This window comes from Ricinus communis, chromosome 8 (genome assembly GCF_019578655.1).
Source record: "Ricinus communis isolate WT05 ecotype wild-type chromosome 8, ASM1957865v1, whole genome shotgun sequence".
Classification (NCBI taxonomy): Eukaryota; Viridiplantae; Streptophyta; class Magnoliopsida; order Malpighiales; family Euphorbiaceae; genus Ricinus; species Ricinus communis.
The window spans coordinates 12,207,012-12,229,342 of NC_063263.1; the positions used below are offsets into that span (position 1 = coordinate 12,207,012).

At 32.6% G+C, this 22,331-nt stretch overlaps 4 protein-coding genes across 6 annotated transcripts; all 4 read right to left on the bottom strand.

Annotated features, from left to right (window-relative positions):
• Positions 1–1,959: 1,959 nt before the first annotated feature.
• LOC8273114 (mitogen-activated protein kinase kinase kinase 20) lies at positions 1,960–3,556 on the bottom strand. Its single transcript, XM_048377661.1, has one exon. It carries the CDS (start codon positions 3,301–3,303, stop codon positions 2,347–2,349), a length of 957 nt encoding a protein of 318 aa, XP_048233618.1. The 5' UTR covers positions 3,304–3,556; the 3' UTR covers positions 1,960–2,346.
• A 323-nt stretch (positions 3,557–3,879) lies between these two features.
• Positions 3,880–6,834, bottom strand: LOC8273115 (thioredoxin H-type). Of its 3 annotated transcripts, none has more exons than XM_015715299.3 (5): positions 6,026–6,834; positions 5,441–5,506; positions 4,929–5,084; positions 4,659–4,781; positions 3,880–4,571 (listed from the first exon to the last, which is right to left on the bottom strand). In XM_015715299.3, exons 2-5 carry the CDS (start codon positions 5,459–5,461, stop codon positions 4,404–4,406), a joined length of 468 nt encoding a protein of 155 aa, XP_015570785.1. In that variant the 5' UTR covers positions 5,462–5,506; positions 6,026–6,834; the 3' UTR covers positions 3,880–4,403. The 3 variants fall into 3 exon arrangements, with proteins under 3 accessions (XP_015570785.1, XP_015570784.1, XP_002512850.1); XM_015715298.3 differs by having other exon boundaries at positions 5,755–6,834; XM_002512804.4 differs by having other exon boundaries at positions 5,441–6,834.
• Positions 6,835–7,238: 404 nt separating this feature from the next.
• Positions 7,239–11,224, bottom strand: LOC8273116 (transcription factor ICE1). The gene is made up of 4 exons (XM_015715294.3): positions 9,626–11,224; positions 8,774–8,998; positions 8,289–8,459; positions 7,239–7,587 (listed from the first exon to the last, which is right to left on the bottom strand). The coding sequence occupies exons 1-4, from the start codon at positions 10,826–10,828 to the stop codon at positions 7,504–7,506; spliced, it is 1,683 nt and encodes a 560-aa protein (XP_015570780.2). The 5' UTR covers positions 10,829–11,224; the 3' UTR covers positions 7,239–7,503.
• A 3,533-nt stretch (positions 11,225–14,757) lies between these two features.
• Positions 14,758–18,249, bottom strand: LOC8273117 (zerumbone synthase). The gene is made up of 3 exons (XM_002512806.4): positions 17,665–18,249; positions 17,437–17,520; positions 14,758–15,594 (listed from the first exon to the last, which is right to left on the bottom strand). Exons 1-3 carry the CDS (start codon positions 17,682–17,684, stop codon positions 14,790–14,792), a joined length of 909 nt encoding a protein of 302 aa, XP_002512852.1. The 5' UTR covers positions 17,685–18,249; the 3' UTR covers positions 14,758–14,789.
• Between the last annotated feature and the right edge of the window lie 4,082 nt (positions 18,250–22,331).

Below are 22,331 nucleotides of genomic sequence, written 5' to 3' on the forward strand. Positions count from 1 at the left end.
TGGTGCGTTAATCAATCTAGGCAACAGGATTTCTGTCTGCCTTGTAGTACGTATACTCTGATTTTTTTTTCTACAATAATTTAGGGAAAAAATAGTTAAATTTGTATGCTTTATTTTATCTTAATGTCACTATTAATCTTATTAAAAAATCAATTAAATACAATTAATAACGTTATTAATATTTTTGTTAGTAGGCCCAATAAATTAATATCTAATTATATTTCTAATTAGGTAATTCTAACATATACCATGTGTATATTTTACAATATATAAAAAAATAACATACGTGTATTATTTTTTTTAACGGTAAATATAATTAGTATGTCAGTTAGAAAGGATGAAAAATTCCTTTTAGTGAAAAATAAATTACTATATTTCAAAATATAAAAATTTTAATTCAAAATTTCAATCTTCGACGTTACATGTTTAGCCGTAAAACTTTTTATTTTATATTTTAAAATTAAAATATTGATATATATTTAATTATTTAAAATTAATACATATTTATCTATCATCTATCGACTTATCATGTATGTGAAAGCATATACATAAACCAGACAATAATTTTATTTTATAACTTTTTTTTTTAATTATGTTGTTAATTAAGGAATTAAGTAATAGGAGGTTATACATAAGTAGACAAAAGAGAAAGAGTCACGGGCATTGACGCTGAGAAGAAGGCCACAAACAATTTGGTCCCATCTGGCCCACAGTACGGGACAAATGACAATCACGCGCACGCACTTGTTGCGCCCTGCTAAACTATGTACTATCATAAGTCCATTGTCCAAAATAAAACTATTTAATTGGAGTAATTAATAATATAATCAATTAGGTTGACTTGTTTTTCTGTGAAATTTTCCAACTGGTTTACTACTATATAATATACACACTGATTAATCTATCTTTATCAACTCCATTATAGTCTATACTTAAAATTGCATTCTTCTTCTCTTTATTTGTCTGTTTGTTTAGTCATTTCGTTCTATCCTATTCTCTCTCCGGTCAAAACCCATGCATAATCCAAGTTTCAAGAAGATTCAATGGTAACCACTGATTCGAAATATTCAAATTCATATTATAAAAATGAAATTAAGAGTTATATTCATATGATTTTAGATTTTTTTTCTTTTTAATTTTCCTATGTTCTTAAGAAAGAAATTTAGTACTGGCTCTTGCATATAATTAATAAATTATTATGTAAATTTAATTAAAATTTCATTGAATAAATCTTTTAATGACACGTGTACAAATAATTTCTCCAATTGTCAGGATTAAAATTTTTTTCAACAGAATATGATATGTTATATCGGACAACGCTCTGGATCCTGGAACTTCTTTTCGCATGTTTTGTCATGTTAGAACCCTGGAACTTCTTTTCCCAATAGTTCTGCATGGCTACAAGGCTGTCAAAAGGGAACCAGTTCAACAATCAGCAAGTGAATTTCTCTTTCCGTTGACACGTAGGCAAATCAATTTCTTCTTGTCCTGAGCAGCCATAACGCATTGCATTTTCTGTTCCTAACTGCATCCTAGAAACTCATTGGCTGTTGCTTATTAGAATATACATACGCAAGACCTCTGCAAATCACCAAAAGAACAAAAAAAGAAAAAAAGAAAGAAGGAAAGCACAAAGAAAAGTAATACTGTGTTTACCATGCACAATGTATCAAAGAATGAAGGAGCGAAAGAAAACAATGAAAGAATAACTTCATTCCTAATGGAGACCAAAATCAACATTATACCAAAAGCAAAAGTTTAAAATGGCTAAACTCTACAAATTTATGGCAAGGAATTGGTCAAACAGGCCCCTGGCTCAGCAGCCTCGATACCTGTTTAAGATCATGCATGCCATTGGCTTGATCAAGTGAACATACATACATGTTATGGAGGACTTGGCACCGCACATGCTAAAAGACATGACTGCCTTTTGTTTATCATATAATTTGCTCATGCTGGTGCAAGCTCAATGAACTGTCGCATCCTGCTGCATTTCTCACTTCAAACATCTCTGTAAACAATAAAACTGTGCACAACTGTCAAAACCCAAAAAACTTAAAACAATTTTTTGGAGAACACTTGGACATTTAATTTTACTACGAAACATCATCGCCAATTTCTGTTCTTTTAACACTAGCACATCTCATGAGACAAGGCCCATGGCACGGATGGCATAGACTGTAGCATGAAGCTGTGTATCATCTACACAATTACCAGGCTTACTCACTCCTACATCATTTGACAAAGAATGGAAAGGAGACCCCTCTTCAGATATAACACTCCGACTCTCAGAAACATTAGGAGCGCAAGATTCAGTATCGGTATCAGACGATGCGTCAAATGAGTTTATCGATTCTTCCTCCAATACCTTCCCCGCAATTGGCAGGTTTCATTATCACCTAATCCTGACAGGAAAGGATGATTCAATAGCATCTCAGCAGTAAATCTAAACGCAGACTTCTTCACTAAACACCTTTTCAAGAAATCCTTTCCATCTTTTGAAATCTGAGAAGGCATTTTAGGCGGTTCATAACACTCACCAATCTTTTCCAAAAGCTCATTAGTTGTCATATCAGGTTTTGAATCCCAAACCTTCTTGCCAGTAAACATCTCAAAAACAATGCATCCAAGAGCCCAAATATCAGATGGAGCCTCCTGAATATGATCAATCACAGTTTCAGGAGCCATGTACAAAGTAGTCCCTCCAATGTAAGAACCACCAAGCTTTCTCTTCTTGCTCTTCACAACTTTCTTTGCTAACCCAAAATCCCCTATCTTTGGAACAAATTTACCATCAGAGCCGCCAATAGACACAAGTAGAATATTATCAGGCTTCAAATCACAATGCACATAACCATTGCTATGAATGCAATTAATGCCTTGAAGAATAGACCTTGTGTATCTCTTCACATCTAATTCAGGCAACCCACAGCCACCTGATTGCTTGATAAGAGAAGCTAGGGTTCCACCAGAAGCATACTCTAAAAGAACATCGTAAAACATCACTCCAGCCTTGTTAGTCGTAGTTTCTTCACCATAACATTGAAGAATATAAGGACAATCATAAAGATTGTCGAAAACCTCTTTCTCCTTCTGCAATGAAGCTGATTCAGAGACCTCTGCTGATTTGACGGCCATAACTGATGGATAAATCCTGTTTCTTGATTTGGGTTCCTTTAAATTAGCCAAGTAAACAGACCCAAATCCTCCTTTGCCAATCAATGGTCCTCTCCACCACGACACGCCATGGTTATGCATATCCTCTTCTCCTTCCATTATCACTGACTCAAATTTTCTCTTCATCGATCCCTACTCTTCTACTAATTTTTTAAACTGAAAACAATCTGAGCTCTAAAATAACAAGACGTATGTAATTTGAGGTATAAGTATTATAATCTCCTAAACCTAAGAACAATGCTTGAGGTACAAGTTCTATAATCCAACTTTTGATTGGAATCAACTTGCCGTTTAAAAGCCTAAAGAGAAAAATCTCCTGGACAAGCTGTTATTCTGGAACTGACGCAATGTTTCAACCGTCATATAAGAAAAAAAGAACGTCTTACATTTTATTATCTACGTCGCAAAAAAACCTAAAACTATACGGTTTATTTGTTTTCTTTACTAAATTTCAATATATTTATAGGTACAATTCTTCCTGAGCCCATAAAAATTAGTGTTGGACTTGTCTAATACAAATATTCTATGCAAATCATTTCACTTTTAACCTTACAAATTGAACCCATCTGCTAAACATATTATCATGGAAGAAGCAATAACAAACCCATCTAGTAATCATTTTTTGCAGTTCATACAATTACAAATAAATTGCTATGCCTGAACCATGGACCTCATATTTAATTATTTCTAGAAGGACTCAAATGAAATCACTGATACGCTCCAACTTTTCTTTTTTTTGGATACATTATGGTAAAAGAATTACTAGGTTCTTTAATGCTTCATAAGAAAGGCAATTGTTTAAAGGGAATCATTTTCACTAAGATTAATCTAAAATTGACAAGGGATTACTGAAATATGATTTTGTTAGGACTTTTGTAGCCATCCATTGCTGCTCTTAACCAACAGGAGGTTAGTTTCTTCTGTAATTCCTTCTGCTGCTAATTTTTCGTGCCTTCTTCTCCTGAACACCATAACTACACTTGCATTAGGATGATCAGATAAATTGTTTCATTTTCAGTCCTCTTCTTCTTGCACATTTCCCCATTTTCCTTTGCACTTTTCTTGCTGTTGCAATGATGACTAACTCTATTCCTTGTGGTTTTGAAGAGGTCTAAAGAAGGGAAACTGATTGGAGAAAATTTGCAGTGAAGCTTGAGAACTCATTCTACAAACAAGCAGTCATGAGCACCAGATTGAGGTTGTAATATTTTCTATAACCTTCATCTTTAACCCAACTGTCCTGTGTGCTTAAGGCCATTTGCAAGACTAGTAACAGCAGAAATCTTCTTTTGAAGCTCTGGCTTGTTGGCTCCTACAAGTTTGTCTAATTGTCTCCCATTTTTAAGGAAGAAAAATGTGGGCGTAGATTTAACTTCCCATGTAGAACTAGGCTCCTGTTCACAACCAAAAGCATCATTTATCAAACATGTAACTTTTACCACAACTTCGTCAGGATCTTCAAAGGAATTATATTTACTTACCCTCAGCTCATCAATGTCTATACTTAAAAATGTCATGGAAGGATTTTTATTAGCAAGATCACAGTACAATGGTGCTATCGATTTACTTGGAGAACACCATGAAGAGCAGAAATTTACTATGATCTGTTGGAGGAGGGGAAAAAGTTAGAAATTAGACAAGAATATACGTAACAAGGACAAAGTAAAACCCAATTCAGAAAATATTTAGAGAGAGATTGCAAAGAAAAAGGAAAGCAGTAGGGTTGGATCTTCTAAATTATTAGAACTTACAATCTTGCTGTCCCTAGTTGCTTCAGATAACATTTGCTCCCATTTTTGGATGGTATTTATTCGATGAACATTTTGACAGGTACAATTTATATGATCAGTTTGGTTATTATTCACCTTGCCATCAGCATTGTTAATATTATGACAGCACATACAAACCTGCAAGAAATATGTTAATCCGTTAAATAATGTATAAGAAATGGCAAGCCATGCCAAAAAAGAATGCCTTGATTATCATCAATATTAATACTTGAAGATTAGTAATAAGTAATTATTGTCCAATTGTAAGTTCAGAGTTCTAAAACCAGAAGAACTAATGAACTTTTGAGCTGCATCCTTCGAACTTTGCATATTATAGTCTCGTGATATGTAGGATATGGCTATTCAAAGTTTTAAAGCTGGAGCTTAACAGGATTTTCAGTTCAGATTATTGCATACGACATTATGGGAAAAGAGTTTTCCTGCAGAAATGTGACAATATCAAATTTTTATGTAGCTTGTTAAAAGAAACTCACCTTGCTCCAACAATGTCCCATTGCTTATGCACAAATGAGGCTTTGAAAGAGATTGTCACTTGCTCCCTGTCAAAGAACGCCTGTTAGAAATAGCTTGAGATGCAGCCAAGAAAATGCATTGGACATATATGTTAGGTTCTCATTATATGCTTTCCTTTTTCTTTCTCTTTTTTTTTTTCTCAAGAAGAAGAATTTATATAATAAACAAGTAAAGATGGAAAACTTAAGGTCTATTATTTTCAGTCTGACATTCAAAAGAAACAGCCCTTATTATCTATAATTCCTTTTCAACTGAGGCACAATTTCTCCTTTACCATGTCTTTTTCTTGGTGGGCTTTGCCTAATTTGACTCATACATAATGCAATGCCTCGTTAGAATGGATGTACAGAACATTGGCAAAGAAGAAGTAAAAGGATCATATCTTTTATTTATACTGCTTAATCAATTAAAAGATTCAAATGGTGATGAAGAAACAGAAGGAAAGAATTAGATCATTCCCAACAAAGATCAATATAACCATAATTATACAAAATGAAACAGAAAAAAAGAAAAAGAAAAAGGCAGAGAATGAAAGAACATGTTACCTTTGAATGCAACAGAAATTATATATTACTCAAAATCCAAGGATTTCAGGTTTGCAGGAAATGAAGGAAAATGGCATGTAAAACTCTCACAAACTTGAGCAGAGAAATAGGAAGGAATGAAGAATTGACTGGAAACAGGATAAAGGCATCTGCTGCGTCCTTCACAGGGTCTATATTCTGTAACCTTTTTTCAGGTTTTTCCTCTTTCAGGTAGAAAGATGTAACCATATTATTCTAAAAACTAACTTGGGGCAAGTACGATTATGCCCTTTTATCCTCTTGCCTGCATGCTTTTTTTGGTCATACCATTCTTAATCTTAGCCAGACTAGCTGAATTTGACTAACAAGCTTCTGCTTTGCCTAAAAATTTGCATTTATCTCAACCGTCCAAATCAATTTCTTTTAGTTTTTTTTTTTTCTTTAGCTTCAAATTGGCATTTTTGGTCAATTTCTTAGCTTGTTACATATGCAGGGAAAGAAAACGGATAATTAAATCCTTGCAACCAAAATAAGAATTAATTATAATAATAATTCCTCCATAACAGCCTGCCCTAGAAGGATATGCAATTATTTCGGATTTTAGTTGATTTTATCAGAAATCTGTCACATTAGTAAGAGGATCAATATGTTGCTGCTGTTATATATAGGCATTGCTGACTTATTGGTCAAAAAGATCTGAACTGCTTACTGAGAAATGGAAGTTTCTTTTCCAAAGATATCCAATGAGTTTTTACAAAAAAGAAAAACAGTCTTTAATGGTAGATTATTAGAGAACCAAGCACAGAACTTCATCAGAAAATCTTTGGAACATCTCCAATCATAATTTTAGTTTAAGAAAATATTATTTATACAATAAAAACCATCTTAAAAGAATATTTAAAGATTAAAATAAGTTTATTCAATTTTTTATTTGAAGTTTGACTTTTCACATTTAAAGAGCAAAACTAACTCTTTTATTTAAAAATAAAATAAAAAGTCTACTGAAAGTTTTATTTTATCAAATAATCTTTAATAATAAAAAATATGATATATTCAAATCAAAGGCACTGAATAATCATCTGCGAATTCGTATTGTCAATTTTCCATGATGAGAAAGCATTTGACCATGTTTTGATCTCAAAGAGAAAAATAAATAGAACCATGCATTTCTTGGGTTACTGATACCAATCAAAGCTTTCAGAAACAGCAAAAGGCACAGCCAGAAAAGAGAAGGTAAAACTAAGGATGTTTATTCTAAAATTAAATAATAATAAAAAAGAAAAAGTTACTTAAACAACACCACAATTTTCCTGCTGCTTTTGAGGCATGTTTGGTTATGATGATTATCAAACCTACAAATCTCACCAGGTGTATGATGACAGTGGTGCTTTTCAATGGAAATTGAGAAGCAAATTCCAATTTACAGACTACTTTGAGCTAGAGAAGAGCTACGGTTAGTGCCTCAGTTTGTGAATATGATGCCACATACAAACTCTGGGTTACATCAGCCCATGAAAGCCAGCTGAATCAAGCAGTACGGCTTTGATTTGCTCTGGTAAGACATCCTGACCCTCCCTGCATTGCTGAAAAAGAAGAAAAGAAAATATCAATTTCTTCACTACCACACTCAACTTTAAGTCATCCTCAGGCCATAAACAAGAGGAGAAAAGCTTCGTTGTGTTACTAAAAAGCCATGGTGAACTGATTTGACACCATCTAATGTTCATTTTATTTAAGGTGATCTGTGGCGCCCATGGGATGATCCGAAATGCTTGCAATTTGCTGTGACTATACGGTGAATTATTCCATTTAAATCTGGAAAGGGGTCATATTACATGAAGGAGAGATTACATTAGAGAAAATTTAACACTGTTGATTGTGGTAATCCAAACCAAGTGACCTTACAGATTTTTCTCTAGTGCAATATAATAGGTGGCAATACTTGGTATAGAAATGGGTATAGAACTAAATGAGACAATGAAGAGCAAATAAAAGCAAATATGAGCGAATCCTCATGGCAATGACACCAGCAGAGGCACTCTCATACTGTGCCTTTACAGATAATCTCTACGTTTTAACCTTCTATCATCCCATGTAAATGCAGATACTTCTGATGGTCAAGAACTCATACAATCAAAAAATATTATAAGTATGAAAGATTTTCAATGGAAGGCAGTAGCAGTGACCAAAATAAGCAGAAAAGTGTTGACTATGCTGATGTGCATGTCAAATGCAATATGTTATCATGCTTCATGGCAAACAACATGGAAAGAAAGAAGCATACTTCAGCTCGAAAAACATCCAGTGCAAACCCATTGAAACAACTGATGACGGCCTGCTGAATATCCAAGCCAAGGTTGTCCAGAGCCCTCATAGTAGAGAGGAGTAAACCTGGTCTGCCAGCAGAAAACATATGGATATTGACTGCCCTTCCTTCCCTTACTCTAACTTCCACCTGCAAATTCCCCAAATTCATTAGTTAAAATGAGATAAGCACATGATTCATCATTTTCCTATGCATGCCGGAGATTATCCAAATATTTGGGTTCCAAAAAATTGACTGAAAATATTAAATACAACTAGAGGAATGTCTTCTTACAACGAAATGTCAATACTATGAAACCAACTAAAAGTCTCTCGAATTCTAATTTCTTTCCTATCTCAGCCAGAGCCAGACCAATAATATGGTAGGACATGAATCATCACATAAACAAAACCAAATTAGAGCTGAAATAAACCTGTTTTAGCACCAAAGGTGATGGGACTTACCCTTGCAGGCTGGCTTTTAGGACCTGGCAATGAGCTGGGGCATAATTCTTCCTTCACACGGCATGGAAGGGTGGGAGGTGTTGGTGTCAAAGGGTGGAAACTTGAAGACTGAGGCAGCAAAGAACCAGGAGGTGTTGACTCCAATTCATTGTGAAGGTCATTGATTCTCTGCAGAAGCTCCTTTAAGTAATCAATGGCATCCCCAAGAATTGAAGCTCTATCCATCTGTGGGAGCATAACAAATATAATGAGTGGGCAACAGGGCGTCCTTATTTTCAAATCGAGGAACAAAACATTAAGGATCCAAAAGCACTTTAAAAGTATTGCACTTAGGGAACTCCAAAAAGCATTTTTAATCTAGAACAGCGCACATGTCTCGAATTTCACATAATTAAATAACAAGTTTTTAAGTTGCCAGCCTCCTAAAATATAGAATAACATATCTAATCCGGGTTTCTATTAAAAAGTAACAAGTGAGAGAATCAATTATATAGAGAGTGTTTAAAAAGAGTGTCCAAGAATGAATATATCAAACTTTAAAACTAATTGCCAAATTTTAAATATCAATTAGAGAAAAGGAAAAGGGATAGCCCAAGATGTTGCTTGTTTCTTTTAACAAAAACAACGATTAACATTATTTATATGAATACAAGCTAGCTAGAGTATAAAAAGGATGACATTCAATGTCCAACCAAGAGCGCAAAACCCAGACCTCAAGATCCAAAGTGAACTAATTTAAAACATAAAGCATAAGTGAGAAACAAAGATCAAAACAATGAAAGTGATAGAACAAGAAATAGCATTTCAAAATCAAGCACAAAGGAAAAGAACTGATCTTTCACCACCTATTACCTTGCTAATCTTGGGTACAACAGATCTAAGCATATAAAGCCTATCATTTAGTCTCTTCCTCCTCCTTCTCTCAGCCATCAAATTCTTTGCAGGCATCCCTTTCTTCTTCCCCTTTTGATCACCACTGCCGCCGCCGCCAGTGACAGTGCTATTAGCAATAGAATTGCTTTCACCATTATTCTTAACACTCTCTTCTACCTTACCATCATCTCCATTATTCTCATCAGAATCATAATTAAAACCTGAAACATCAAAACTAACTTCCTCAATTTCACCTTCTTCATCACTCCTTTTTCTCTTCCTCTCAATTTCTCCCCAGTTCCCACCTCCAATTTCTCCTCCAACTCCACATCTTAACCCTGATATCTCCAAACTCCCCAATTTATCATCACTATGTCTCAACATAGCTCTCTTTTGAAACAGTGTAGGTGGTGAATGTGAACCTGAACCCACCTCGAGTGGCTTCAAAACCTTAGCTTTGCTATAAAACATATTCCCTGAAGAACCATCAAAACCCTCAAGACCCACATTACCAAAACCACCATTTGCAATTCCAACACCATTATCAGGCAAAGGGATCAACTGGGTAGCTTGAAACTCAGACTCGGACCCACTAAAACCCATAAAGTTAGAAGCTTGATTAGACTGATAATGAGAAAGAAAAGAACTTTCACAGCCCAAATCAAAGCCATTACTATTACTATTATTATTATTATTATTATGGTTATCAGAAGGGATATTCGTAACATTAAAAAGAGAAGAGAAACAAGATTTTGGAGGCAAAAAGTGGTGTGACTGAGAAGGATCAAGATGGAAAGCTTGTGATGGAGAACAAGAAGAGGAAGAATCTAAAGGCTGTAAGAGAAGGTTTTCAGGTGTGGAACTGGAACAAAAAGCAAGGTCTCTAAAATCGCGATGGTGATGATTTTGTAGAGTAAAAGATGGGTTAATAATAATATCAGAAGAAGAGTTGATATTACTGTTATTATTACTAGTATTAAAATCATACCAGTCAGTTTCAAGCATGGATTTCAGAGTAGAAAGAGAAGTAGCACTTATGATGCCTAAATCTTCTTCTTTGGGCTCTTGAGGATCATTGGTATTTCTGGTCCAAGAAGAAACAGCCTCTTCTTCTTCTTCAGCTTCTTCTTCTTGCTGTCGAACTGCTCCTCCTTCCATCCAAACGACGCCGTTAAGAACCATTTGTGTTCTTGATACTGTGGCTCTTGCTTATGGAGAGAAACAAAGAAGGCAGTTATAAAAGAAGGTTACGAGAAGAGAGGTGGCGTCATGTAGCTGTTGAGCGAGCAAAGGAAATGAATAGAAATTTAGATTCGAAAACTTTGAACGTTTTTTCTCCTCCTTTTTTTTTATCCTGTAATTTCTTTTTTGACTTTTACCAATGCGAAAGAAAAAAGAAAATGAATGGAGAGCACTGCCTCTGTAGGCTGTCTGGCTTATCTATGTGTCTGCTCCTCCCCGCCTCTCTAACCTTCACTGAGACTTTTTCTTCTTTTTAACGATTTTACCCCAACCCTCTTCTGAATCACTGGCTGCATCCCATCTACAATAGCATCTCCGACATTTATAATTTATTTTTTATTTTAAAATGGGTGTAAAATTCTAATAATGTTTTTTTAAAATTTTTTTATAATTAATCAGTAATATTAATTTTATATTATTTTAATTTTATTAATTAATTTTTTTTATTTTAATATAATTAATTAGTAAGCAATCTCCTAATAGTTTAATATATATATTATATAAAATGAAATTTAAATAGCTTAATATAAATTCTAATTAAAAAATAAAAAGATATAATACATTTAATTTTATTTTTTAATATATTTATTTATGTATTCATTTTATTATCGAAAATATATATATATATAGCAGAGAAAGAAAATTACATCTCCATCCTTGATCTTTAATGAAGTCACATAAATGATGTGTGTTCATAATATATGTTGGGTGAATATTTTTATTTATTGCCTAATCCTAGAAAGATATTTGACATGCAAATTCAATTGCCAAGGAGAGGGAATATTAATTGACTAGTATATGTTATTTTAACACTTGGGGGACCATAAGTAACATGAAAGACAATTGTAGGGAACTTTCCTTGTCAGTTTCAAAAAGTTCCACATATAACTTCAAAGAAAAAACTCTTTCTTTTTTTTTTTTATTAAAGAAAAAGGAAAGCATAATCCCAGTATCTTATTGTGCATATACACACAGTTTGTTTTCTTTTTAATCATTGCATATACATAAAGTGATTCTTGAGGTTTTTTGGTTCAAAATTGAAGTATTTATATATAAGGAACTCATCCTCAAGTCATTCTTAATAACTATTTTTAAATTATAGAATAATAAATAAATAAATATACCCATTTATAGAAAGAACAACTGTGGTAATTTTTTTATAAAACTACATAATTTTTTCCTTATTTCTGTTTCCTAGAGAACTCTATTTGTATTATCATTGTTATTTAATCTTAGATTTTTTACAAAACAAAAAATAAAAATTTAGAAACCTTGCCGGCCGGTCCCGCTGGCGTTCCTATCCACTAGCAGCAGCCTAATGAATCAAAAGAAAAACAATATGATCCATAGAATCGTAGCTTGCATGTGGCAACTATTAAGTTGAAGAGAGCCAACATGCAAATGCAAGTCACTTTTCAAGTCATTAATTCAATGCCCTAGCAAACAAGTCTATTTATATGGCTGCTTTCAAAACTTTGAATTGAAACTAACTTCATATATATGTATATTTGCTACTGTACCTTTGAAAATTGAGAACCCAATTTGCCAATTGTCAGAAACAGGAAAAAAGAAAGAAGAAAAGAAAAAAAAAGGGTTTTGGAATAAAATTGTGCAGAGGGAAAACCCAAGTTTCTCGTGATAATCTTTCACCTTTCACCGCACCTACTGCCCAATCAAAGCCTTTCTGCTTTCTTCTCTTCCAGTACACTTGTCACTCACTGTATATGGCCTCTTTTCAATCTCTTTTTAACTGTTGAATATTATTATTATTGTTTAAAACTCTTCTCTTAACTTCTTTCCTTGTAAGAATAATACTATTTTAAGACAACTTTAACCACCCTTTTTTCAAAAAGTGATGATTATCAATTATCTGTGACTTAGCTAAGCTAACTGGCTGCGCCTCTGCTTGCGTAGCTTACCAAAATTTCCTGATTCCAGTCTTCAGCTTTTTTCTAGGCAGAATTTTTAATTTTTAGTGTAAGCTCTTGTTCCAAAACTTATAACGTTCTCAGTTTTATAATTATGTAGATTCTTCCCATGAGTTTATTTCTACGCCTCTGGTTGATTTGATCATCTGATTATTGTTGTAAACTTTTAGCAACAAAAAAGATGCCATCTGACTTAAACTCCACAAAATATTGTCATTTCTTGTAAATATTAGTAATTTATATTCACATTCAATCATATTATTAACATGTTTCACGGATGATACATTCACAATTCAATTTTTTTTTCTACTGTTAAGATTTTCTTACTGATTTAAACTTAGAATTGTATAGATTTAACCAACTAGATCACTGTTGATAGCCCACCAGTATTATTAACATATTTAGTCCTTTCTCTTTCGGATGATAAAATAGGGCACACATGGCTTACATGCAAAGTCATTGAGAAGAAACTGAGCAATAGTAATGATAAGGGGGGTGGGTCTTGTTGCTGTTTACTCATCATCCATGGAAAAGCCAAAATTATCATATCACAGTTGCAGCTTGACGGTTTTGTTTGGCCCAACATGTGAAAAAATGGGGGGGTACCCCATGTCATGTTCTTCCCTCAAGCTAAGTCTTTCTCTGTCTATTCCTCTTTCCTTCGAGTTTTTTCTGACTCTCAAAAGAGCTTTGCTACGTTACAGTTCGTTTAGCTTTGTGTTGAGGATAAGAGAGAATGGTTTCTGTGAAGCTAAGAAGCTGATGAGTTTAGCCCATGATACAGCTTCAACAATGGTGGGACCTATACCATTAATTATATATATATATATATTTTATAGTTATGTGTTTTTGTTTCCCCAAAGAACCACTTTCCAACTCTATATACTTCATTATTGCCCAATTATGCTAGGCATATGGTCCCATTTTCATATCTTTTTTTATCATATCAATCTGATGATCTTATAATTGGGTTATTATTATTATGATTAGAATTAACTAGCTTGAGTACTTAGTATTTGACTAATTAATCATGTCAAAGAAAAGTTTTCTATTTTATGTGCTTTATTCAAATTGTCCCTAAGTGTATTTGCACCTCGTCTATTACCAGTAGACCAAAACTTCATTGACTTGCATGTATGTACTTATATATATTAGGAAAATCAGATTATATGGTTATGGGGATATAATTAAGAAATTGTGGTGAGGAGAAAGGGCATTGACTCTTTTATGAAGAACTTCATCAGTGACTTGGAAATTGCTCATCAGCAAAAGTTGTTGTCTTGTGGTCTCAAAAACCGTTATAACAAATTTCTGATGTAAGAAAGAAGAAGAAAACATCAAGATTCCTTTCCTGAATTTTTACAGGACAAATGAGAACAGAACTCTCTAACAAAAATCATTTAGGGGTTCTAAAATTAAGGTTGCCATCTAAATATTGAGATGGAAAGAAAGAAAAAGAAAAAGAAAACAGAAATTCTGAAGAAGTCATGTATATTTATTCAGACATCCTTAAATACAGTTACAGTTACAGTGCATGGAAGTGGGCTACTGCTACTTATTATACTAAGCTGTAAGGTGGAAACTGATGGAAAGGTAATAATCAATGTTTAGGTTGCACCACTCGTGATAATAATAAAAAGCAGACAGCTCCACAACATGGAGCAAAGCAGTTCAAGAAAAGAGAAAAAGGAAAAGAAAGAAAGACTTGCAAATAAATCTCTAAAAACATTGATTTAAAGGATGCACTTGCCCTTTTTTTTTTTAAAAAGATTTGTACTGATCTGTATAGGCAAGATACTGTGTTCTACAGTTATGTAGTCAGTGCAAAAATTTATACTTATTTACTCATGTTGAGTTAACAAAATTTATTAGTTATACTCCAAAACAGTTACCAAGAAGCACAAAATGAGCAAAAAAGCAAAGAAAGACTTCACCGACCCAAAAAAAAAAACAAACCAATGATATGGTAAACATTACACAATTTGGTGAGGATGAGGGAAGCTAAAACTTTTAAAGGAAGTAAATCCTCCATCAACAACAAGGTTATGACCAGTAATGTATTTTGCTTCATCTGATGCTAAATACAAGGCAGCCTTTGCCACATCTATTTCTTCACAGTTTGCTCCCTTTAGCTCTCCAACTCCATTCATTATCTCAACTATCTTCTCTCTTGTAGCTCCTGGATAGAACTGGGCTATTTGGCCCACAGACATTGGTGTCGGAATTGGGCCTGGCGATATGCAATTGATTCTGATCCCATTTTTACATAGCTCACTTGCTACTGTCTTTACTATCCCAGGTATTGCAAATTTTGATATTGTGTATGGATGTGGGCCAAGGCCACCCAAGACTCCACATATACTAGATGTACATAGAATGGACCCGGAGCCCGCGGGTATCATTACTCGGGCTGCATGCTTTATCCCGGCGACTATGCCCCGAACATTGATCTGCATTACCTTGTCGAACTCATCAAGATCCAGGTCCGCAATGCTCGGCGGAACAGATGGGCCGGGTATTCCAGCATTGTTGTACATAATGTCGAGCTTACCATGACGGCCCATTGCAGCTTCTACTGCATCTTTTACTTGGGCCTCCACTGTCACGTCACAACGAACAAAGTGGGCTGCAGAGCCCAACTCAGTGGCAACTTGTTGGCCCAACTTAGAGTCAACGTCAGCAATAATAACTCGGGCTCCATGTTGGATGAATTGGTGGGCTGTTGCGTTGCCGAGTCCACTTGCACCTCCGGTTATTAGGGCAACTTTACCTTCAAGCCTGATTTAATTTTCAAAGCATAAAAAGCAAAGCAATCATTAAACAGTAGCAGAGAAATTAGAAAATGAAGGATTCTATAAGACTATGTCATCTTGAAGAAGATGGTGGTGTGTACCACATAAAAGAAAAGATGAATGCCCAAAATGATGCAAAATGCCATTCCAACATTTAAAGTGTATATATATATATATTATATCATTTTTGGGTATATGTCAATTTAAAAAAAACAAGCAGTATTGATCGAGGGAAGGTATAATTAAACAAAGTAAAGTAAGAGATTTTATTGAGGAAATTGTTAGATTTTTAATTAAAAGGTTCAAATTATTATAACCTAAGGTTATGACTTATATGTATATAAATTCAGTAAAGCATCATTCAAAGTCCAATCATTTGTGATCTTAATTATGGTGTGGACCGCAACTTTTTCATATAGTCAAACGAAAGAATATATTCATGGACATTTTATCAATTTAAACACTTAGCCATTGTATCTTTGCCAAAAGTATTTGGAACAAAAAAAGAAAAAGAAAAAATCTCATCCGGATGATAATAAAATAGTCAACTTAATGGTGTTTGAGTGCAATTAACACACCTTGAAGTGCTAAGTTTGCATGTGACAGCAATAAAAAAGGCTGTAAAAATTCCATTTCAAAAAATAGAAGGAAACTAAAAACCATTAATTTTTGCATCATTTATTGCACATATATTTTGTTAAAAGAAAAGGGTCCAAAAGTTTTTCCTTGATAATTAATTTATTAAAGGTTATAAATGAAGAAGAAAACGAAAACGGTTGCTAGGGATTGTAGAGATTTTTTTTTTATTTTTTATTTTTAAAAAAATGAAAACTTTTTATTGAAAATTTGTAAAACATTTTTACTTTATAAATTTTTTTATTTTTTATTTAAATAATATGTTAAGTATAAAGAGTAGATTTAAAATAAATGAAATAAAAACTCTTTATTTTCATTTGAAAACAAATAACTTCTCATCATTCCCCATAAGTAAAAAGGTCCATTCGGAATGGTAACATGCAATAATGCAAAAATTATGGCAACTATCTTAAAGAGTCCCAGTAATACCTCATATATATCTCTATTAAATCTCAAAAACAATTAACTTTGCATTTTAATTTATTTTAAAATTTGTGTGTATTTCAAGAATATTTTCTATTTTATTTTTTATTAATAAAAAAATGAGTGATGAGAAAGAATGTAACTTTTAAAAATAATATCAAAAAAAATGAAAGAAATAATATAATGTATTTAAGAGTAACTTTTTTCTTCCCTAAATTTAAGGAGAGAAAATGTAACTTTTAAGTCATTTAAAAAAAAAAATGAAATAAAAAGTCTCTTAAAAGTCTAAATTTTATACATATTTTTTATAATAATTAGTATGATTTAAGAGTTTGTTTAAAAACTCAAACTTAAAAATTTAATTAAGTCATAAAAGACCCTCACTATTTAGACTCTTTTATCTTCTTATTCTTTGTATGACTTTTGTACAAAACAAAACTTCCCTAATAGTCTTGTTTGTATTTAATTTGCTATTAACCATTTGCTTCATCAATTCTTTTCCTCTTCTTTTTATTATTTGTTAAGTAAGTCTTTTTCTCATTATATATTTACTGGTAAAAATAAACATGTGTCTGTTGAAGTTAAAAGCTTTTCAATATCAAGGTTTGCTAAGTAATCAAAGAATGTGGATCTTGGACTGCAAAGGCAGCATGCAAATTGAATTCACTGCAACTTGTGATATATAGCCATCTGAACATTGCAAAGTGATAAAAGAAACTAAATCAAGAAAGGTAGCTAGAGTATTAACTAAAAAACAGCATGAACTGACCTTCGAGCAGCACCTGTGGCAGTGGAGTAAGATCTTATTGCGTGCTTAGCAGTCAACCCATCATGAATGATTATCTTCAACCCTCTATTAATGGTTCCAGATAAACATAATATGCGAGACAAGTAGTTAAGAAATAAAATCGTTATAAGAAGAAAAAAAAAAATGACAGAAAAGTATAACAAATCAAGATTTTATACAGAAATTTGAAAGAGAAACTGAATCAAGAACCTGTATACTGAAGGGAGCATGTTTAATTAGTTTGAAAGCTAAGATCCGATAATATGAAAAACCTCAGATGGATCTCAAGATTTGAAGAAGCAGATTTGGCCGAGAATTTATTAGAAGGAAAGAGAGGAAACATCAGTTTTATTAGACCCACATTTCCATGCACAGAAAAGAGAGAGAAAAGAAGAAGAAGAAGAAGAAGAAGAAGAAGAAGAGTTGAAGATGGTGAGGGGGTACTACTGGCACTTATGACCTGTCCTATTTATTACTGAACTTTACTATAAATCAGAACCTCAATTTATTTAACTACTTTAATCCCTTTTTTTTTTTTTTTTTCATTTTTCAAAAGTCAGACCAATATTTATGTTATTGCTTCTTTCTTTGTTTTGCCCTGACTCTTTCACGATGGATAGGGATCGATGAACTACATACGAATATCATAAACATTTTGAAAATAATATAAACTTATAATTTTTTTTTTTATTAAAGTAGATTTGCTTTTCATATGGACCGCATAATAAAAAATAGTCATATTTTTATATTCACTTGTGTTAGACTCGAGTGTAATTCATTAAAAATTCTTAAATATATTTTAAATTTTTTAAAAATTATGGTCAAATACTCCTATTAGTAAAAGAAATAGTAAAGAATATAAAAAAAAATGTAATTATTATTTAAAAGATCATGTATACGCATATAAATATAAAAGTGAATCTTTTTAATTTTGTATTTTGAATTTATAATGAATTATTTAATTAATTATATTATGAGTATGTTATTAATAAAATATCTTTAATATTAATACTTAACCAATTTGGTATGTGCTATATTTTATGCGACTTTAGTGCTATAAAAGTTGAGATACTAGTAAATTGTATATTACTAAACACTAGATCTCAAGTTCAGGCAGTGGATAATAAGTAGATAATACAATTATGAGAAGTGACAAAAAGAAGAAGAAGAAAAGAAAGAAAAAAGAAGAAGAAGCATAATCTTCCATTAGATATGTTAGGAAAGAGATGATTATGCTTATAATTAAATTCTTATTATTATTGGTACAACAAACTGAACCAGCTGTAGAACAGTAAAATTAATCAAAATGTTAAATAAATAATATAATTTGTAAAAAGAATATCATTAACAAGATTTTGATTCTGGCTCAAAGTTAGATTACTGGACCGACCATATATAATATGTATTTCATTTTTAATTAATTAGTCTTAATCAAGGGCACATTTAAAGACAAAAGGTACTTTTTTTAAAGACTAACCTAAAAAGTCTACCATAGCCTATAGGATAAAGCTTAATTTGCCCTTGAGCTTTTAAATAGGCCCAAATTTAACAAATTAATCTAAAATTTTATTTAGTGTCCATTAATTCCTAATTTTGATTATATATAAGTCTTTACTAATATTATAGTACAAATTAAATTATCCCTAATTATATTTGCACATAGTTATAAAATTACAGCAAAAAAGAAAAAAGCAAACAAAGAGATTATTATTGAAATTCAAACGATCATTTCATTCATTTGAACACAGTAAAATGTAAAAAGGCTAAGTAAAGTGAAAAAGATAAAAATAAAAAATAAAATAAAATCAGAAAACTATAATACGAATTTTGTGAAACGGCACCATTTTGTATTTTGATCACTTTGAACCACGTTTCAAAAATAAATATCCATTTGAGGCATTAAAAAAGTCCCAAATAATTTATTATTTTTTTTTTAAGAAAAGAAAAGCACCCCACTACCAAATTACAAAAGGTTCATAAACGGTCAAATGGGTTTTCTCCTTTTCCTTTTTTGTAAATAGTAGTGTAAAAAGAACATGGAAATTCTAAAATTCAGAGCAAAAAGATGGACAAACAATTGGTGTGTCCATGCTACGCTTAACAAATTAATCCGGGTATTAAGCCAGCATTACAGTATAAGCATATTAAATTATGATCTTAAGATACAAATAATTGGGTCATGAAAAGGAACAGAAAAAGTTGTCATTTTTGTTACTTAGACTGTGGAGACAATGGGCAGACAACTTGATGTTCCTACAACCTGTAATGTTTGCTGTCTCTTAATTAATCTAATCACACCTCTACACTTTGAACCATTATCTTAATACACAAACATGCCATTATAATTCACTATTACTTGTACAAACCCTTAACTAAATCATCCCACAAAAAACCCAAGTCTGGATATGAGCCATTAATTAGTAATACACCAAATTAGTGTACAACTTGTTCTCATGATTTCCATGTGATAATGGGCAGACAATGCATAAATAGACATGTCTAGTGATCAATTGGATCCCACTCACTGTTACATTGGACTGATAAAGGAGTCAAAAAAGTTTGGTTGTAATAGTTTGTAAAGATTTTTTATTAGAGATTAGAGCGTGGTGGGACTAATTTGTAAGACCCTAAATTAATTAACTTTAATTGCTGATATGACAAATCATCAGATTGATGTTTTAGGGGCGAAAATAAAGTATCATAGACTATATACTCTTGACGGTCTAACATTAGATGTTTGAAATATCCATCAACATGATAAAGCATACTTTAAAAATAAAAGAACAGAAATTAATAAATGATATGCTTAATAAAATAATAAATAATTAACACATATTTATTAATTTTAAATAATATAACAAATTCAATTTGTCATTTACTTTTCACACAGCAATTAGTTATTTAATTGTCTTGAAGGGCTTAATCTATCCTGGTTTGGCCTTTTTACAGGGCAAGTTAAGAGTATTACACTCCAACAGGAATCCAACAACATAGAGAACGATCCATATTAAACCCTGTGGAAAAGAAAGAGTAACCAGTGCGGTGATCACGGGGTAGGAAAGACTTGTGGTTGAAGAAGGACTTGCAGTAAAGATTGGTTAATACTGGTAAAGTTTCTCTGAAACTTCAGCGAAAGAACAGGTATACACAAACATGCATGCAACACCATTCACAGAAACTTGTACCATGAATACCAACACAAAATAAGAAGATCTATGGAAAAGTGCAATCAAGAAGGATAAAGGACACTCTGATTTCACTGACTTTCATATTAGGGATTGTACTATGATTTTCTCTCACTAAAGACAAGCTAAATGCAGTAACTAGGGGAAGCAAGATTGTCAGTTGTAGGGCTACCTAACTCTTTTCTTTACCTAGCAATTTCTTGGGTAATAATTAGTCCTTACTCAACTTGAAAAAGTTCCTTTATCATATATTATTTTTTAAGTATAGCCATTAATGAACTTAAAGTAAGCAAGTCTGGTTCGTCTCAAAGTTCTGATAAAAACTTCTGTTAGGATTACATGTTTGATAAATGACTTTCTTTTCTTAACACTGCATATACAAAATTCATCAATTAGTTCCATACTAATTTACTATGTATTTAATTGTTTGTACTGATAATATACTAATTTACTTTGTTTATACTACATGAACTCTTCAATTTTGCTATCACTTCCAGAGTCTATTTTTTGAACTCTGGAAGACATTTACCTGAAGACCACTTAGAGTTCAAATCTATTGAATTTTGGTAAAGAAAAAAGAAATCGTCTTTCTGTGACGTAGATAATAAAAGGTTAAGCATTTCTTTTTTCATTATGACAGTTGAAACGCTAAGTCAATTCCAGAGTAACAGCTTTCTTTAGGCTACGCGGCAAGTTGGATTATAGAACTTGTACCTCAAGCATTTTTCTTAATTTTAGAGATTTTGGTATTAATACCTCAAGTTACAAGATGTCTTGTTTTCAGTTTAGAAAATTAGTAGAAGAGTAGGGACCAATGACGAGGAGATTTGAGCCAGTGACAATAGAAGGAGCAGAGGGTGTGCATGCATAATCCTGGCGTGTCCATGTGGAGAGGACCATTCATTGGCCTAGGAAGATTTGGGTCGGTTTATTTAGCTAATCTAAAGAGACCCAAATTAAGAAACAGGATTTATCCATCAATTATTCATAGTAATGGTTATGTGCATTGTGATTTGAAGCCCCATAATATTCTACTTGTGTCTACTGACGGTTCTGTTGGTAAATTTATTCCAACGATAGGGGATTCTGAGTTGGCAAAAAAAGGTTGTAAAGAGCAAGAAGAGAAAGTTTGATCATTCTTACATCGGAGAGACTATTTTGTATATGGCACCTGGTACTGCGGTTGATCCTATTCAGGATCAGGAGATTCCATCAGATATTTAGGCTCTTGTTATAAGTTCCTCGGATGTAATAGCATGATGAAAATGCATTTTGTAATGGTTGCTCAGGACAAGAAGGAACTGATTTGCCCCTGTGGGAGCTGCGAAAGAAATTCACTTGCTGGTTAAGAACAGTACTGCAGAACTGGACGCCAACACAATTATATTTAATGGGTCACTTGCCCATTTTTACTTTTTGATTTGTTTTTATTTTTTAGTTCTACTAGTTTTACAGAGTAGTTTTTAACTTTGGTATAACTGTTTGTGGTTTGCAACCCACTTGGTTTTCATTTCCATTTTATCCAGCAGCATTATAAAGACCTTGATATCCCTTCTGGTTTATTTATATTTCCCTTCACTGTAAGGTACTACTATTTACTTTGATGATTTGATTTTGGCCTTGTCATAGTGGTCGTACGTGATCAAGATCTAAACACATTAAAGAGATGATTCCTGAAACAGATCCTTGCCA

What these genes read in the sequence shown, in the direction of transcription:
- LOC8273114 (XM_048377661.1), bottom strand. Translation starts at nt 3,303, where the DNA reads ATGAAGAGAAAATTTGAGTCAGTGATAATGGAAGGAGAAGAGGATATG.
- LOC8273115 (XM_015715299.3), bottom strand. Translation starts at nt 5,461, where the DNA reads ATGGGACATTGTTGGAGCAAG. An exon ending in TGGGACATTGTTGGAGCAAG is followed by an intron (nt 5,085 to 5,440) that starts GTGAGTTTCTTT and finishes TATTTCTTGCAG; the next exon opens with GTTTGTATGTGCTGTCATAA. An exon ending in TAGACATTGATGAGCTGAGG is followed by an intron (nt 4,572 to 4,658) that starts GTAAGTAAATAT and finishes GGTTGTGAACAG; the next exon opens with GAGCCTAGTTCTACATGGGA.
- LOC8273117 (XM_002512806.4), bottom strand. Translation starts at nt 17,684, where the DNA reads ATGCTCCCTTCAGTATACAG. An exon ending in ATGCTCCCTTCAGTATACAG is followed by an intron (nt 17,521 to 17,664) that starts GTTCTTGATTCA and finishes AACCATTAATAG; the next exon opens with AGGGTTGAAGATAATCATTC. An exon ending in GCCACAGGTGCTGCTCGAAG is followed by an intron (nt 15,595 to 17,436) that starts GTCAGTTCATGC and finishes AAATTAAATCAG; the next exon opens with GCTTGAAGGTAAAGTTGCCC.
- LOC8273116 (XM_015715294.3), bottom strand. Translation starts at nt 10,828, where the DNA reads ATGGTTCTTAACGGCGTCGTTTGGATGGAAGGAGGAGCAGTTCGACAG. An exon ending in TTGTACCCAAGATTAGCAAG is followed by an intron (nt 8,999 to 9,625) that starts GTAATAGGTGGT and finishes ATGCTCCCACAG; the next exon opens with ATGGATAGAGCTTCAATTCT. An exon ending in CTAAAAGCCAGCCTGCAAGG is followed by an intron (nt 8,460 to 8,773) that starts GTAAGTCCCATC and finishes GGGAATTTGCAG; the next exon opens with GTGGAAGTTAGAGTAAGGGA.